This window comes from Phodopus roborovskii, unplaced genomic scaffold (assembly GCF_943737965.1).
Source record: "Phodopus roborovskii unplaced genomic scaffold, PHOROB, whole genome shotgun sequence".
Classification (NCBI taxonomy): domain Eukaryota; kingdom Metazoa; phylum Chordata; class Mammalia; order Rodentia; family Cricetidae; genus Phodopus; species Phodopus roborovskii.
The window spans coordinates 6530220-6547240 of NW_026126470.1; the positions used below are offsets into that span (position 1 = coordinate 6530220).

At 37.5% G+C, this 17021-nt stretch overlaps 1 protein-coding gene across 2 annotated transcripts in view; it reads right to left on the reverse strand.

Moving 5' to 3' along the window:
- Positions 1-15053, reverse strand: part of Epha3 (EPH receptor A3) — a 288656-nt gene extending 273603 nt beyond the window's left edge. For both annotated transcript variants that reach the window (XM_051191727.1, XM_051191726.1), the window contains exon 1: positions 14827-15053. In XM_051191727.1, the coding sequence (XP_051047684.1) occupies positions 14827-14914 (88 nt within the window). In that variant the 5' untranslated portion in view covers positions 14915-15053. The remainder of the gene's footprint in view (positions 1-14826) is intronic.
- Between the last annotated feature and the right edge of the window lie 1968 nt (positions 15054-17021).

The following is a 17021-nucleotide window of genomic DNA, read 5'->3' on the forward strand; positions in this document are numbered from 1 at the left end:
GAAAACTGACATGTCATTCCTGTGACTAATTTTACTGTTACTTTTCCCACGGTTCTGAACAGTTGAATTAGGATTCCTGCGAGCCACCATCCTTTTTCTTTTCCTATTATCTGTCACAATGGCCAGAGGTGTATCTTGGTGGTGGTTCCCTGAGGTCCAAGATTAGAACCTCAGCATCATAAACAAGTTCACTGATGACACTTATGACATGACAAGTTCACAAACAATCGGCTATAGCAACAATTGACTCCATCTTTTATTAGTTGTAGATATGCTTTATATTTCTTAGCATAAAACACTCTTTTTATTGACTTTTTCCTCTTGGTTTGCAGTGCTTGAATTGACAGGCCACACCTCACACAAGCTAAGGAAGTTTTTTACCACTGAGTTACATCTCTAGGCTCAAAGATGTTTAGGGTTAGGGTTGGGTTAGGGTTAGGGTTCGGATTAGGTGTTGTCAGATGGTGTGGATGATTAATCTCACAACATAAATCTCTAGAGTTTTCACTCTTAAATAAAACCAATGAATAGGTTAATTTTTTTTTCAAGAGCAATCTAATATCTCATTCAGAATTGCTTTTTGCCCACTTATAAAGACTGACAGTTGACCTAATATTCCAGGTACATACATTGCTTGATTGCTACTATGTACAAGCAGTATAAAGAAATCATAAAAACTAAATGGTATAGAGTCTCTTGCTGAAGCAGATCTTTTCAACTGCCTAGTAGTGTATCAGTCCACTTTGTGGTGATATAATGATTTGCATTTCATGGAAATATGGAGTTATTTGTAATTATCAAATAATTATTTCAAAGTGAAGACATCCAGATATAATAGCTAAAGGATCTCAGATTCCTCTATAATACACATATTTTCTTGTAAAACCTTCACTTATAAGCAGCCTTTATCGCCAGTAAAAACAACTATAAAATGAGTACAACTGGAGACAAGTCCATCCTTTCTTTGCATTTTGCTCTGACTAAAGAAAAATGGCTTTCTAGTCTGTTCATATCATCACCTCAGTTGCACAAGCCACAGTTCATACACACTTATCTTTATCATTTTCATCACTTTCTATTACAATAAAGAGCATGGCTTTGGTTTATGGTACAGAAAGCAAAAGGACTTTTTCATCTGCTTCTAAATGATACTTAAGCTGACCAAACAGAAGAACATGACCCAGAAAGGGATGTATGTCATTCTTGCTGTTGTAAATCTCTGTGTAGTACTCTGTCATAAATAATACTGAATTATGAAATCAAGATTTGTATTTTGAGCAAAAATGAACTATAGCTCAACTTTCTTTTTCAATTTATTTGTACATACTGGGATATTCTATTGAGGAGAAATTTAGAGAAGTCAGTTTTGACACACCTCAACCTAAATTTATTTAGTAGTTTTATATTTTTGTAATTGGGATGCTTCTGTGGGACTCATATCAATATTTTTATATCATCTAAACATAATAGAACATTTTAGTAGTGGTTTTGTGCTTCAAATAATAACTGCTAACAGTTTAGTGACAATATAAAATATTTTAACTGTTGTTAAATTAAATATGTATCATGTTATGTAAATACCTACTTATGACTAATTCTCAGACCTCTAAATAAAATAATTTTAAAAATCTGTAAAAATTAACAATTCTTTACATTTTTGTTATTTTTAAGTCATTTGTTACTTTGAACAATTTTTGTGTGTAATACAAGATTTCTGGACAAGGCAGGCTGTATACCAGAAATTTATTTTTTTTCTGGAATTCCCCTCTTAAGAAAGAATCTTGGATTTACTTCTATAAAGATTTTAATTGTAAAAGAAACTGTAATAATATGTCTCCTCTAAATCTTTATAAATAGCAGGGAGAACGCTTTTAAGTGGAAACACACAAAGTCTCACCATAAGACTTGCTGTTTACCAGATTATGTAGCTCCAGGAGATAACAGCCCAATTGCCCCTGTAAAGGAGCCTTTCACAGGTGTAAACTCTACCATGTTTAAGCATTGATCACTTTTAAGCATTTCCCTTGGTGTTTGCCTTTTCTAATCAGAAGTTCCAAATGTTATACACTGGCAATGCTAATGTACACTTAAGAGCTATCAAAATCTCAATTGGAGCAATATTTCCTAACAAATAATTCTTTTATATAAACTAGTGGGGCTTTTTGTCAGTGCAGTTTTAGTAAACAATGAACCCCGAATGTAGAAACCATCACCAAATAGTAGGGTTCTGCTTCTGCACATGGGCAACTAATATATGACTCATTTAGATATATTTTCCAGTTTAGACCCATTTTCCAAAATGTGGCTAACCATCTAATATTACTCCTTAAGTATAAGTGGTATCTCTTCAATAAATACATACTTTGTTTTGAAATGGTCTAGAAACAAAATAACTTCTTACTTTCAATTCAGAAAAGGCTTTTGAAAGATTACAAAATAAAAAGTGAAAATGCTATTCAATTATGACATAAAAACAATAATTACTGCAAAGAGCACTTTAAATACCTCAAAATATACATTGCATCTATCTTATAATATCAGGCTTCATACATTTTAATCAAAGTATCACGCGATCTTGATTATTAACCTTCAGGTATAGAAGAGAAAGAAGCTCTATTGAGTTAGAGTTTGACTGATGACTTTGAAATTGGGATAGAATCAACTCCAATATAACACTCTTTTTTTTAGAAATAAGAACATTCATGGAAGTTCTTGGATGAAAGGAACCTAAATTTTAGCAGCAGAAATGAAACTGCATGAGGAAAGACGTAACATTTCAATTTAAGAATAACCTCTGGAGATTTAATATCCCAACATACATTTTATTGAAAAGGCGGCAATTTCGTTATAAATAAAGCATTTTATATATCTGGAAACACTAGAAGCAAGGCACTGCTTTGAATTTTTGATATTCAGGAAGATATTTAAAGAGTCATGGATTTTGTTAAAGATGGTGCAAATTTGAGTGATGGCTATGCACACACACACACAGAGAGAGAGAGAGAGAGAGAGAGAGAGAGAGAGAGAGAGAGGGAGGGAGAGGGGAATTTTTTATTTAATACATTTCAATCTTTGTACTAGTCCACCGAATATTCATCTATTTAAAAATTCCAGCCATTTTCTTCAAATTTTAGGATTATGGTGTCAATGGAAAATATCAAACTGACTGCTGGGGACAGTCAGAAAACATTTAATTTACTGATGAAAGAGAAGGTAGAGTTCAAAAGGACTTCAGTGTGGTTTTTCCTGGTAGTGTAATTACATTGTGAAGAGGGCCTGCAGAAGCTTCTATTTTGGGATGGCCCTTTTGTGTTGGTCACATGTGTTTCCAATAGACTCACATGAACACATGCATGCGTGCAGATCCAATACAGAACTTATATTCACCTTACATCTATGCTTGTTGGAAATATTTCTCAATATTTGGTTTTTCAAATGTACCTGATTACTGTGAGATTGTTTAAGTTATTAAAATCTAGAAACAGTCACTAAAAATCTAAAAAAGTCTTAAGCTATATTCAAGTCTGTCAAATGAAATTCAACAAATTATTTAATCTATTTTATTTAGATGCTGAATTTGCAACAGTAATATACCTCCTCTGGGGGTTTCATGTCATAATTTTCACTATTTCATATATGTGTCACCCCATAGTTTTTATCAAAAAAACAAAAAACCAAAAAAAAAAAAAAAACTCATGCACGGAACATCTTTCCCACCAGAATTGATATTTACAAAGACATAGAGCATGTCAAACTTAAAATATTTTCCAAAGTTTAGCCTGAAACTAACCATTAGCTGCACACTCTTGGTAAATAGATATAAAAAAAAACATTGAAATTATGAAAGATGAGTTTTTGCATAATAAGAAATTCAGTGTATCTTTTGCTTTTCCTGACTCCTCTTAACAATTTCCAAAACTGGGAGTTTGAAACTGAGTTTAGGGTACTGAACTTTTTTAAATTATTTATACTTTATTCTTGTGTTTGTGTGTGAGCCTGTGTGCGCCTATGTGCATCATATGTGTTCAGGAGTCCAAGGATCTTAGTAGAGAGTATCAAATCCCATACAACTAGAGTTGCATGTCCCGTGGTTGTGAGCTACCATGTGGGTGCTGAGAACTGAACTTTGGTTCTCTGCAAGAATGGAAGAATTGTCCAACACTGAGATGTCTCTCCTGCCTGAGGCCTCTGACATTTCCATTATTAAGTGTAATAAATCTACCACAGATACAGACCTGGTCATATAAAAATATGCATAACTCCTAAAGGTGATCTTTTGCTGAGGAAAAATATTTAAAGGTATTAAAAACTACACCTTTTTAATGTTTTCTCGGTGACAAAAGTCTTTCTACACTTAAGATGATTTTAAATACCATTTTCAAGGGTATAAAAAAGCTACATTTTATAATATATAAATGTTTAAGAAAGGCAATTGTACTTCAGAATATAGGGTACCATTTTTGTCATTATAGATTAAATTAACCAGCACAGTCACCTGAAATACACATAATTACCCATGGGAGAATTTATTTTTCATGAAACAAGGGCATTAAAAGGCTCCAGTCTAGGCCAGAAATGTTGATAACACATGGTAAAGGCTATGAGATTTTCTGTTGAATTATCAAATGTAAATGAGTCTTATCTAAGGTAACACAGACAGAAAAAGTAAACTGAGAGGGAAATAGTATACTTAAAAAAGTGTTCATAGGATTTTACAGTAGTTGAATTTTAATAGGATTCTCATATTTAATAAAGGGGTAAAATTTTAATTTGTTGCTACACTTCAGGTAATAATTTTAGTTCTTTTCCCTAAAAAAGAAACAGAGAAAAAAAGAAAGGATGGGAGGAAGGCAGGGAGGGAGGGAGGGAGGGAGGGAGGAAGAAAAAAAGCTACCTTAAGTTGCTTTGTCATGTTTGTGGAGAAATTGTCATTATTATAGACAGTGGTGGGAGAGGTCAAAATTAACCTATGACAAACAATGGTTGTTTTCATCGTTAATCTCACTAACAATTTGTTTTTCAGATAATTTACAGTATCTTGTGTCCACAATATAATATATGTACTCATCCATAAAATTGTTGTCATGGTGTGGGAACAGCTCAGTTTTTCAAGACAGTTTTTCTATGATTGGCAACACACACACACACACACACACACACTTACTTCCTACTGAGTAGTGTTTTGCTTATCCTAAGGATTAGTAAAATAAGCCACATGGAAGCCATTGCAAATTAGTTTCCCAGCCTGACTTTTCAGTGTGAAGATTATCTGCCATATTTTGATTTAAGAGACATATCTTCCTAATAGAATATGTTTCAACATTACTGCTCAAAAGATATTATCAATTGCTAAATCATGTTTGCAAATCATTAAATGCACTAACTACTAATAAGAAATTTTACTGCGTTTAGGCATTCTGAGTGAGGTTTGGAATGTTAAAATTTCAAGAGTATTAGAAATCAGCCAACTTTGTCAGGAAAAAATTACAAGTTGAGAATCTTATGTTTTTAAGAAACGTGGATTTCAGTGTCACTATGCACATAGGATTTATTCATCTATCATTCTTAATTATTATGGATAAAGAGTAGTTTAACCTCTTCATAATTTGTAGATGAAACAAATCTGATGTTAACCGAGTGTACAACTTAACAACCAAATTGAATGGCATTTTCCAAGTTGTCTTAGTCCTCTGAAGGCTCAGCTATAAAAGACTGCTTTTTTAAAACCCAATAAAACTCAGTTCAGGGAATTTTATGCATTTATTAAATTTTTGTTTAATAATTTATTTTTAAGTCTCAGAATTATAAAATGACATTTTGCAGCATTATTTTTAAAGATGAGATTTCCATAGATTTCAATCTCACAGGGTAGTAAGAACTTACTAAGAGAATACAAGTGTTTTATAAAATTACATAATATTCTAGTTAAGAATTGCATATTTACATCAAGTTTACATTTCCCTTGATTTGGAAGAGTTTTCCAAATTCATACAAGAATTTTAAAAACCACATTTGAGGAAAGAATTTCTGAGTTATTTTGCAGACATGAAGGTGGGAAAAAATTATCTGTGTCTTTCTATTTTCTCAGTGACGGAGTGGCTGGATCCCTCTTTAAGAGCAGAGGTATAACAGACAACATGTTAGAATTTTAAAATAAAAACCAGGGGTAGCAACCCACTTCTATAATCCTATCACTTGCAAAGATCAAGAGTTCAAAGACAGCATGGACTGTATAAGACCATGTTTCAAACACAATAAAAAAATCAATAAATAACATTTTTATAGGTCAAACATTGGCATTACAGCAAGAGAAGAAAGATACTTAAAGGGAGTTTGCTTTCTTACTTAGAAGCCTGATGTCATCAATATGCTATTTTTGCTTTTTGGCAGGTAAAGGGAATTTATTGCATCAATTAATGCTAAACATGTGTGCTGAAATTCTCCATGAAAAGCATAATTGCCCCTACTTAATTTGCTACTTTTTCCAAAGTGCTGCTTTAGCTACCTTTAAAAAAATAAATAACTGTCTTACACAGGCTGCAAGTATTTTTAATGTAAACAAAATTAAGTCATTTAATTTTATTTTTATCTTAACATAAAAAGGATATACCTATATTGAGAGGGTTTCCCACAGGAAGCAGCACCTACATTTTAGAGCATGTTTTATTTTCCTCTCTTCCTGACTTTCTGTGGCAATTCCCAGAGTCAACTCACCATCCATTTTTATTACGTGAAATCCTCCATCATCACACACTGCTCTATGGGGACAATTTTCCTCACAATTTCTTGTCAGTGGAATCATGCGGGAATCTTTATTTTGGAGTGAGACCTGTGGTGTTTGTTAGGAGAAGAAAACAGAGGCCCAGGTGGGAGCAGGAAAGGGCTTCCCAGGCTTCACCTCCTGCTCTCTTCATCCAGTCCCTCTAACAGATCTTCACAACCATGGCTAACTTACAGATAATCGTGATTTATGTGTGTCATGCCTTTGGAAGTTCAAAGACCTCTTCCTGATTTAACTTAATTTCTTCTGCCAAAATTCTCAGCATTTTGAAGTTAATTTTTACAAAGTCACACACAGACACACACACACACACACACACACACACACACACACACAAGACTTAGTCACAGAGAATGAGGTTGGTTGGCAATCAAGTACTGTTCTGGAATGTCTGGAATGAAAGGAGACTTCACAGGTGTACAGGATATGCAGAGGGAAGAAAGCAGCCAACATAGAGATTCAGAGATGCCCTCGTACTTATTTCAGAGGTGATTGATAAAAGATCCTCTAAGGAATGAATGACAAAACAGATCAGTGAGGTTGTAAATCCAGTGGGTCAGGACATTGAAAACACACTTAACTAGTAGATTCAGGCATTATATAAGAGGAATATTGACGGCCTGACACAGCCACAGAAATATCAGAAGCAGTCAACTATGAATTACCCCACTTTGAAGAAACCCTCTATAGATCATTTCAAGTTTACTAAATTACGAAGAGAAAAAAATGGTACCAATCCCAGACAGGACTCTGGCCGCGGGAGATGGGGGTGGAGGGGCGATGCTCGACTGTATGGGGGGGTACTTATGAAACACTACTTCGGCAATGAGTAAAAGACTAACAGGTGGCACCAGCAGGTGACTTTTAAGAAAACTGGAAAAGAAAAACAGTCCCTTTATTTAGAAACTGGAGGAGAGAAGACTGCGGAGAGAACAAAAATAGCAAGGGGGGGGGGGGGCAGACAGCAGCCAACACGACAACTGGGTCATCAGAAGTCTCTGTGTGCTGCAGCTGAAGGAGAAGATGCTTTTCCAACCCTTATCCTCCACCGCCCTCCATCACCTGGTGGGCAGGTGAAGGTAGATGGCAAAGACACCATCGTGTCACCTCCCCACTCCACACTGAAAGGTCTGGTTGATAGCAACCGAGGACGCGGCAAGGAAATCAAAGATGTGGGGTTTCCTGCGTAGATCAAGACTTGTTGCGGAGGTGGGGGGGGGCACAAAAGGGAGTGGATGGGTCGCGTTCTCTCAAGGCCTGATTGGGTGCAGGTAGCCGCCAGGTGGGGAAAAGAAGCTCGGTGGTGGCAGCCCCGAGGCTGCAGGCAGAGGGCGCGCGTTCGTTGCTTGCTAGCCAGCTTTGGCTAGAATGGTCGGAGTTGTTTGCTGTTCAGGCTGCTTGCTGCCAGCACAGGTGGCGGTGGCAGCCAGCACCGCACACTGAGGGACACTGGGTGCCCAGAGCAGCCGGCATCCCTCCACCGCGCCGCGGCCATCCCCTCTCCGCGCCGAGCTCCAGACCATGTCCTTAACCGCCGGATTGAGGGGAAATTGTACGAAGAGCTCCATGGCCCTGGAGGGCTTACCGCCGGCTTTTTCACACCCCGCCTGGATTTTAATGCGCCCAGCTTCCAGTGAGAAAACAGTGAATGGGGCTGGGGAGAGAAGCGCCTGGCTTCCTAGGCTCCACTCCCCCCGCCCTTCAAGCAGCTAGGGGTTAAGACGCCCTGGCGTGGGTGTGGTGGCCGCCAGGGGTGCTTGATTCCTCTGGGTCCAACCTTACAACCATTCCCTGTAAAGTGCCATAATGCTAAAAATTTACTAGGGCACACACTTTGAGAACTTAATCCAATAGTGCATTACCGAATGTGGGCAGTGTCATGTAAAAACAAAGAGGCTCACTTGCCTCCTGCTCTGGCCACCCCTGTCCTGGACTGTTCGCAGCAGTTTGTTTGTACAGTGCTGCGATGTGTTCCCCCTCCCTTCCTCACCTATTATTCTCAGTTCCCCGTGTTGGTTTGGATTATGTGGGTTTTCACCCTTTGCTTTGACTAGAACAGCAGGACGTGGTTTAGAAAATGAAGGGCTGGGGGGTGGGGGGTGTGCACATTCACGGCTTCCAGTTTAATAATGTCACTTCAAGTTTGAAGCTTTATTTGCTGAACTGGTTTTGATCCCATCCACCCTCCACGTGCATGCGCCCAGGCGTTCAAAGGGGAAAGCAGGCTTTGGCTCAGACTCTTAAAACTTTCCTGGACAAGGCTTTTTGCTGCTGGAGAAAATTTCAGAGTTAGTGTGTAAACTTGAAAGAAAAAATAAACAAAGGTGCACACCCAGTTTTTGATCTATAGGTTTGGGAGATTGCATTAAAAAGGTGTGGGGGGGGGGTCATCCAGATGATTTAAGTGATAAATATCTTCTAAGCAAAACATTTCTATATTATTGTTGGCTTTGGAACCTCTGAAGTCTTCTGTCCATCTTTCTAATCAACTTCTTATTTTCTTTTCACTTGCATAGACGTTCTTTATACTGAACTGCCTTTTAAAAAATGCATTTCAAAGAAAAAATGGTGGGAAGTAAAATAAAAATTGCTGACGCTCATATTTTCCGGGGCCCGGGATGGGGGCGGGATGAGGGGGGTAATCTACTAAGTTCAAACAACTACCTGATACTGAACAGCTGAGAACAGACCTGCAGAGTTTGAAATCAAAGGCATACAAGAATCCTGTCCTTTGAAAACAAGAGCAATGCCTTCCAATAGTGATGGATTCATGGTTTGGAAACGGTTGTATTCCAGTAATATCACCCCACTGTCTTAATTCCTAAAGTCATTGTGGCAAAATCACCTAAGGTTTTTATTTATTCCCTTTCTTATTTTTGAGGAGTAAATATTTAACTCCAGCTTTCTATATGCCTGGAAGAGTAATTTAACAAAGGTTTCACACCAATCAACCCTTTATTTGAAAAATGTGTGAAAAGCTACTTGCACACTTGGTAGAAGCCCCTTACTGACCCTCAGTGGTGATAAAATCCAGATCTCTTAGAACAACCAAAGAGAGACACCGACTCTGCTCTCAATCTCACTGAGGCAAGAATAGAAAGAGCGAAGTTTATTGAATACTTTACAGACAAACGTGCATGTTAAAAACTAAAGTGGGAGATCTTGACAAGAAAAAATTTCTCATAGCAGTTAGTGTTCTTCCAAGAAATACATATTTCTCTGTACATCTAGTGTTTGTGCCAAACAAAACCATTGGAAAATGACTCAAATCAAAGGTAGCCCACATCACAGATCTCTAAGTAAGTTCTGTCTGTAAGAACTTATCGAGTTTTGATGATTTGTGGAAAGTTTTATTAATACTTTCTTGAAGATTTTATGACTTGGAAAATGTAACTTTCAAGAACATTTCTGCTGCTCCCATTTCCACTGAAGTCACTAAATCAAATATATTGTAGAAATATGCTTTGCCTTTAAAAATCCTTTGCATATGTAACTGATTATTTGATATTTAAAAGCTGTGTATATTCTACTTCAGAAAAATTTTCAACATTCCGGTATGAAATTGAACATTTAGGAATCTTAATAGGGAAGAAATATTTTGAAATAATATAGTGATTTAATAATATACAGAAATGTAATGTTCAAATGGGGATAATGCACAGTCAAGATAAAGAATCTTACTGAATCGTGTCTTTAAATTCAAATAATTGATGATCAAGTTATATCTGCTATATTTTAAATGAGCAAGGAACAAACCATAGTGTGTTTCAAGTAACAGAAAACTTTATGTGAAACTTTATTAAGTTAGTAAACACTGGTAAATACTTTAAAACTGTGTGTGTTTTTTTTTTATATAATACTTCAAGAGTGGGTATTAGTTTCAATCATGGAAACTTCAGGCTTCTACTAACTCATCAAGAAGATATATTCCCATACAGTATAACTTTGACTTAATGTGGCCGTGATGTCTTGTGCAGTTTTTCATTTCATAGGTCCAGCCACTTCTGACTTGAAAACATAACTTTTTACTTTAAGAGAGAAGAGAAATTGTATGCATCATGGAATCAGTAGGAGAAAAGGCACAAGCATTTCATAGCTACGGTAAGGCTGCTTTGTATGTCTAAATCCACTGTACTTTCTAGAATACTTAGTGTTTTAAAAGATTATTAATTTTTCATTTCTGACAAGAAGTGATGTCAAAATGGGGTGAGCAGGGTCTTAAAGTGAATATTTCCTCACTTTAATTTAATGGCATCAATATTATTCTTTTGGAAGATATAGATTCAAAATGAATTAATTTCATGATCAATTTTGAGAGGTTGCAAGAACTTTCTTTTTTGGCACAATCATAATATTATCATAGCAATTCAGATTGTCAGTAAAAGCTTAAACAAATTTGCTGATAATCCCGTTAATGACCTAGGTCAAGTGTTAACTGTTGTGGGTTATAAAGCAGTGAAATTAAGGTTTCTCCTACCTTCAGGCAAACAGCACAGTTACAACTACTGGGGGTGGGTGGAGGGGCAAGCTATTAGGAGAACTATTAAATTACAGAAATGTATAATGCATTCAATTATTTAGTCTAGCATGAACAAATGCTATTAAAAGCAAATGTAAGCCTTCTTTGGAAAAAAAAGAAGCTCATAAAGATGACATGATAACTTAGCTCTCTGTTAATGTTTCAATCACAGGGAGTTTTATTTGAGGGTGATAGTTTATAAACATTGAAGGTAATGTCGATTTTAAGTCATTTTTACAAAGGAGAAGTCTATTATTTAAATATTTATTGTGTCACCATTTACCTATTGCTCTAAGAGAAGTGTATAGCACACATCTGCAAGTTTTACTTTTAATCTTCAAACAATCACATAATTGTCTCTTGTACTTAGCAGAGATTTCATAGATGTGCCATAGCCACTCCAGAAAGGAGTTTCCCAATATGAAGTATGTACATATGTAGACTGAATTTTTACTGAACTGTATTTTTAAAACTCTCATTTTCAGTGTAAAGAGTGCAATGGGCAAATGTGAATCCAATTTGTGAAGACTGTGGGATGGAAAATATTGCATATAATGTTAAATAAGCTGTGCATTCTGCTTCAGACTGCTAGGAATATTTGTGTACAAAGAACACTTCATGCAGTTCCAAAGTTGGCTGAACTAATAAAGGTCAATCACTTCACTATGTATCAAACTTTAACATTTTTCCCAACTTACTGTTCTCCATTATCTGAGTCCCTGCAAGACGGAAGCAGGGCAAGCACACAGAACAAGCATAGGGTCTATCCTCATACAACAGTGCAGTACTAAATTTGCTTTGAAACGTAAGTGATTTCCCACTGGTAGTCTCTCCTTGTGTCATGTGAGTGGAAAGAACCGGTCATTGTGAGCAAAGTCTTGATTAACTTCTGTTGGGTATTCAAGCCAGATTTTAAATGATCCTCCAAACTGTGTATTTCTATACTCATCCAGAAGACCAGGCAGAAAAATAGAACTTGGAATCACTTTCTTGAAAGAGTGGTACAAAGTCGCTGTGATAACTGATGGGTTGGAAAATTCACATCAAGCTCTTAAGTTATTTTTCTTTATATTTGACTCTGGGATTTTCAATAGTTTTATTTAGGGATCTCAATTTTTTGTTTAAGCTCTCATAAAGACAAGTTCATTAACAATCAACTCAATAGCCTGGTTTTGTTTGTCTATTTCCATCATGTCTAACTACATGAATGATAGGAGAATGTATTCTAGTAGATATGCTGTAGTAAATTATCTGTAGTTTTAAAACATGATTTTCAGCGTACCATTTTAATCCTGATCTCTCTTGTACATCTTCAGTTTTCAAACTGACATGGTTCAGGTTATCTTAGCTCCATGTTTGAGTCCAGATTACTTGTTTGGCGAATCTCATAGAAATTGTGGCACAGATTTGGGATTTTTATGTTCCATGTGACTCGACTGCTAAGAGGCAAGGTCTTGGATAAATATTTAAAGTATCACTGATGTACTATCTAGCTTAAGCTATTCATTTAACTTATGTTTTAAAGTGCTAGCAACCTCATAAATAAAATGAGACAGTAGCCATATGATACTGTCTGAAAGACTAGTCCTGTGAACAATAGACACATAAGAACTTTCACATAAGTGAATTAAATGATATGAATTTTTGAGTATTTTTACAATTATATATCAATATTGTTAATTTGTACCTGACTATTGACATATTATGCAATCATACATACATAAATGTGGTTTAAAGGCAATTAAGATTTAATTATACTTATTTTGTTAAATTAATATACATTTCTTTTACATGAGTGTGGAAGGTAAAGGTTTTTTTTTTGTTTGTTTTTTTTTTTTTTTTGCAATTTAAATAAAAGTTACATTGACCTACAAATGTAATTTCATCTGTATCCTGTTCATCACTAATTCAATCTGTATAGTTTATCTACATTCCATTTGGAAATATATGACTCATCAAAACAATGTAGAAATTATATTGTTTTCTTGTTATTGTTAGCATTTTTAATATATTTGGGGAAATAGTTTAAAATCCAAACATCCAAACATATTGCTGTGTTATTCATACACCTATGACTACTCAAGTCTATTTTCTTCATGAAGAATGGCAGACAATTACTTTCAAATGAACATTTTAACTTTTGTGTCACACACACACACAAAAAAAAGTTACTTGTGGAAAAGACAGTTTACCGCATCACTATGATGAAAATAAAATCCACTTTTCTACTGACAAACAGACAAAATTAATGCAATCTGCCAAATTGATAAAGACAGCCAAGGCTCTAAGGAAGAAAATTAAACCGTCCCATTAGCAGTGAAAGTAGGTCATCAAGCGTTTGAAGCAGTCTTTGTACAGAATGGGTTTACATGCATTTTTCACATGGGCATAAAAGTAATGCATATGACATTGGCTCTATGAAGCATTTTTAAGTGAATGTTGTAAACCTACTGTGGTTCAGCTGTTCCCTGCTGTTAGCTTGGCCAATAAAATTCTACATGTTCAAAATCATTAAGAGGAAATTAAAGTTGTACCGTGTTGCTACGAGGCAATCAATTATTCGGAGAAGGTACAGCTTTAGAGTTTGTATTCACAAATCATTAAGACCAGACCATGAAAAGTCTGCAGAAAGGGTTGATGAGTCTGCTCGGTACACACAAAAACAAATATTCTCAATATTAGGTTTGCACTTTGATCCATTGAAAACCCAGGGATGCCCGTTACTCGGACAATAACTAATCCACCATCAAGGAAATGCGGTTAGCTGTCCATGGACGGTCCTTCTAATTTGCTATTCAGTTATTTACTGTATCCGCCCAGGAGCTATTCATCAATGCATCAGGAAAGCCTTCTCCCGTTTGTGTGAAAGCCCTTTATTTAAAAGAACCCAACTTAGGCTCACTTCTATCCCTGAAAACATCACTGCCTCTAATGTGGCATACATATGCTGCCAATGAGAACCTGTATTGCAGAACACAGGCAGCATCACCCGGCGGGATCCACATCACTTCAATAAGGCGGTTGTAACATAAACACAGGCACACGCGCGCACAAACACCTGGGATCCAAAGAGCCCCTTTCCCTCTAGTCCATTCATAAGTGCCAAAGGCTCTAAGTGGGAGCAACCTGTCATTATCTTTAAAACACACCGCGGGATCTAGAGATACCAGCCTTTTCTTTGAAACTTCTCAGAGTACCACATGGTCATCATTAGAAAATAAAATACTGCCTTGGCTATTTGGCAATTAACAGAGTGGGTTGTAAAAAAACGGACGGTTTTCTTTCTTTCCGCTTCAAATTGGCAAACGCAGTAAAATCTTGAATCACTATCAGATTAAAACCAGATTTTTTTTTTTTTTTTGAAGGTTTCCACAATCCCAAATCATCTCCCCAAAAGTATTTGGGGACTGCTACTGGGCAAAGGCAATCTTTGGCTGCCACTTGTTCCGAATGCACCTCGGGGAGCGGTGCGGCTGAGGGAGGGATGGCGGGCTCTGTTCCTGGGGAAACACTGTACCTGGCTTACCTTCGTTAGAAGGCTGTGGGCTCAGTTCCCCGGAGCAGCTGAGGACGCAGCAGCCGAGCAGGACGAGGATGGAGAGGTGACAATCCATGTTGCTGGTGCACCGGGCAGTGAGAGGAGCATATCTCCACGAAGCATGCCACTGATGTGAGGGGGAGCGCTCTGATTGCTGGAGAAGTTACCATGCTCCGCTCACAGTCTGATGTCAAGTTTGACACTGGAGATAAGGAGGAGTCTGGCTGCCTTTCCGCGAACCCCGCTCGGGGACTTCGCTGGGTCCTAGCGCCGTCGGAAACAGGCGCGGAAGAAGAGCAGGGCAGCCGGTGGCTGGCAGCCAGGTCGGGAGCACCCCAGCCGCGGAGGAACGCAGTGGGGAGGGCGGGGGGGGGCGATCTGGAGGTGGAGGGTGTTGCTAATGGGACAGGGAAGTTAGAAGTGCTGGAACAGCGATGGAGACTCGTGGGTGTCATCCCGTTTTCACTGAAAGGCAGCTATTTGTTTGCAATTCGTGATCAGTTGTCTAGTTTCCAACAGAGCTCTGATAGAGGTACTGTGAGTTGAAAAAAACAAACAAACAAAAAAACAAAACAAAACAAAAAAAAACAATCGTTCAATAAACAGCAGTACTGTTTTTAAAAGTGGGGGGCATGCGTTACATGTTTATATAATTGCAATGATCCATTTACTGTGTTGACTGTGATCACGATTCTCTTCGTGGTTCAGCAAGACAAAAGTAGACATCCTAGATCAGAAAGTCTGTTCAGTCCAACACATACCATCAGGCTGTTAAAGGGATTTGGCAGGATGATTTCTGCTCACCGGGGCACAGTCAGGTTACAAACACTAAAACCTTTGCCCTCCTGGGACAGTAGCTATCCTAGCCAGGGCAATAGCTTCCAGCCACCACTCACTCCATAGGGTGCTGGAACTACAATATAAATCAAACTCTGAGTTCTGAACAATGAATGCCCTTGCCTACACCAGCTAGAGTTAGGACTTTGCTGCTTTGTGACACTCAGAGCCTACCTAACCCACAGCTCTCTGTGCAGACCTCCAGCCACCAGTAATCTAGTAATATTTGAAGACTGTTCTTTAATATTGAAAATTCAGCAGCTGCTGGAGAATAATGCCCTCGTTCTTTCTCACTTACAGTGGGGTTATAAATGGTCTCACGCCGAACAATCTGATTGCAATCTATTTCAGCCACATACATTTTGCAATTTATACTAAAAGATACTTCAGTTATCTTTGAAATACATCCCAGAAAGTGGTTTCTCACCCACCCTCTCACCAACCATCCATCTCGGCCTACCTGAAAAGAGTACCTCACATAGATCCAAAACAGAGACCTAGCTTGGCAACATTAACGCCAGTGACCGATGTTCAAGCTCTGAGAAGTGAGACTGCTTAAGTTTTAAAAGGTCCTGGCATTAAGATATTCATTTCACAAGCACCAACTTTCAGTGATGCAACACAATTTTCACATGAATTAAGCCTAATAGTTTCTGATACCATTTGTTGGCTGCTTGGTTAAGAAGGGTTGGGCTGATGAAGCCAGATGGAAGAGACAGATACTACTCACACACTCTTCCATGAGAGACTTATTTGTCTCCCTAGCTCCTTCTTACAATATGCCACCAGGGGCTGTAGAGCTCACCATTTTTAAAGCTGTGACTACTGAAAATAAGAGATGCTGATCAGAAAACAGGAATGGGGGGAGGGTGGTCTTGTTATGATGTTTACATTCCCACCACAACAGTTAAGATTGCTTCCCAACTGAATATGATTTTCTTCTGGAATTTTGAAAGGAATGGCATTTGTTTCAGATTGTAATTTAAAAGCATCTGGAAAGGTCATGCTAATATGCTGGTCCTTATGATCATGAGTTGCCTTTCTCTCTCCCTAGCCCATGACTTCTCTTTCATATCTAACGAACACTGTTGACTATGAAAAAGGAAATTCATGCTTGAACAAAGTTACAAGTAGGTAAAAAAATGAATTAAAAGCAATGACTGGGCCAGGCACATAATGTAAATGAGCCAGGGTTTCTCACCAGTAGACTCCTTAGGCCAAAGATATCTGACAATGAGAGTCCCTGGAGGTGGGGATGTTCCACAATTGGTAGCGTGCTTGAACAAGGCCCTGAATCCTAACCCAGCATTGCAGAAACAGAGTGTGCAACACAAACACAGCACTTC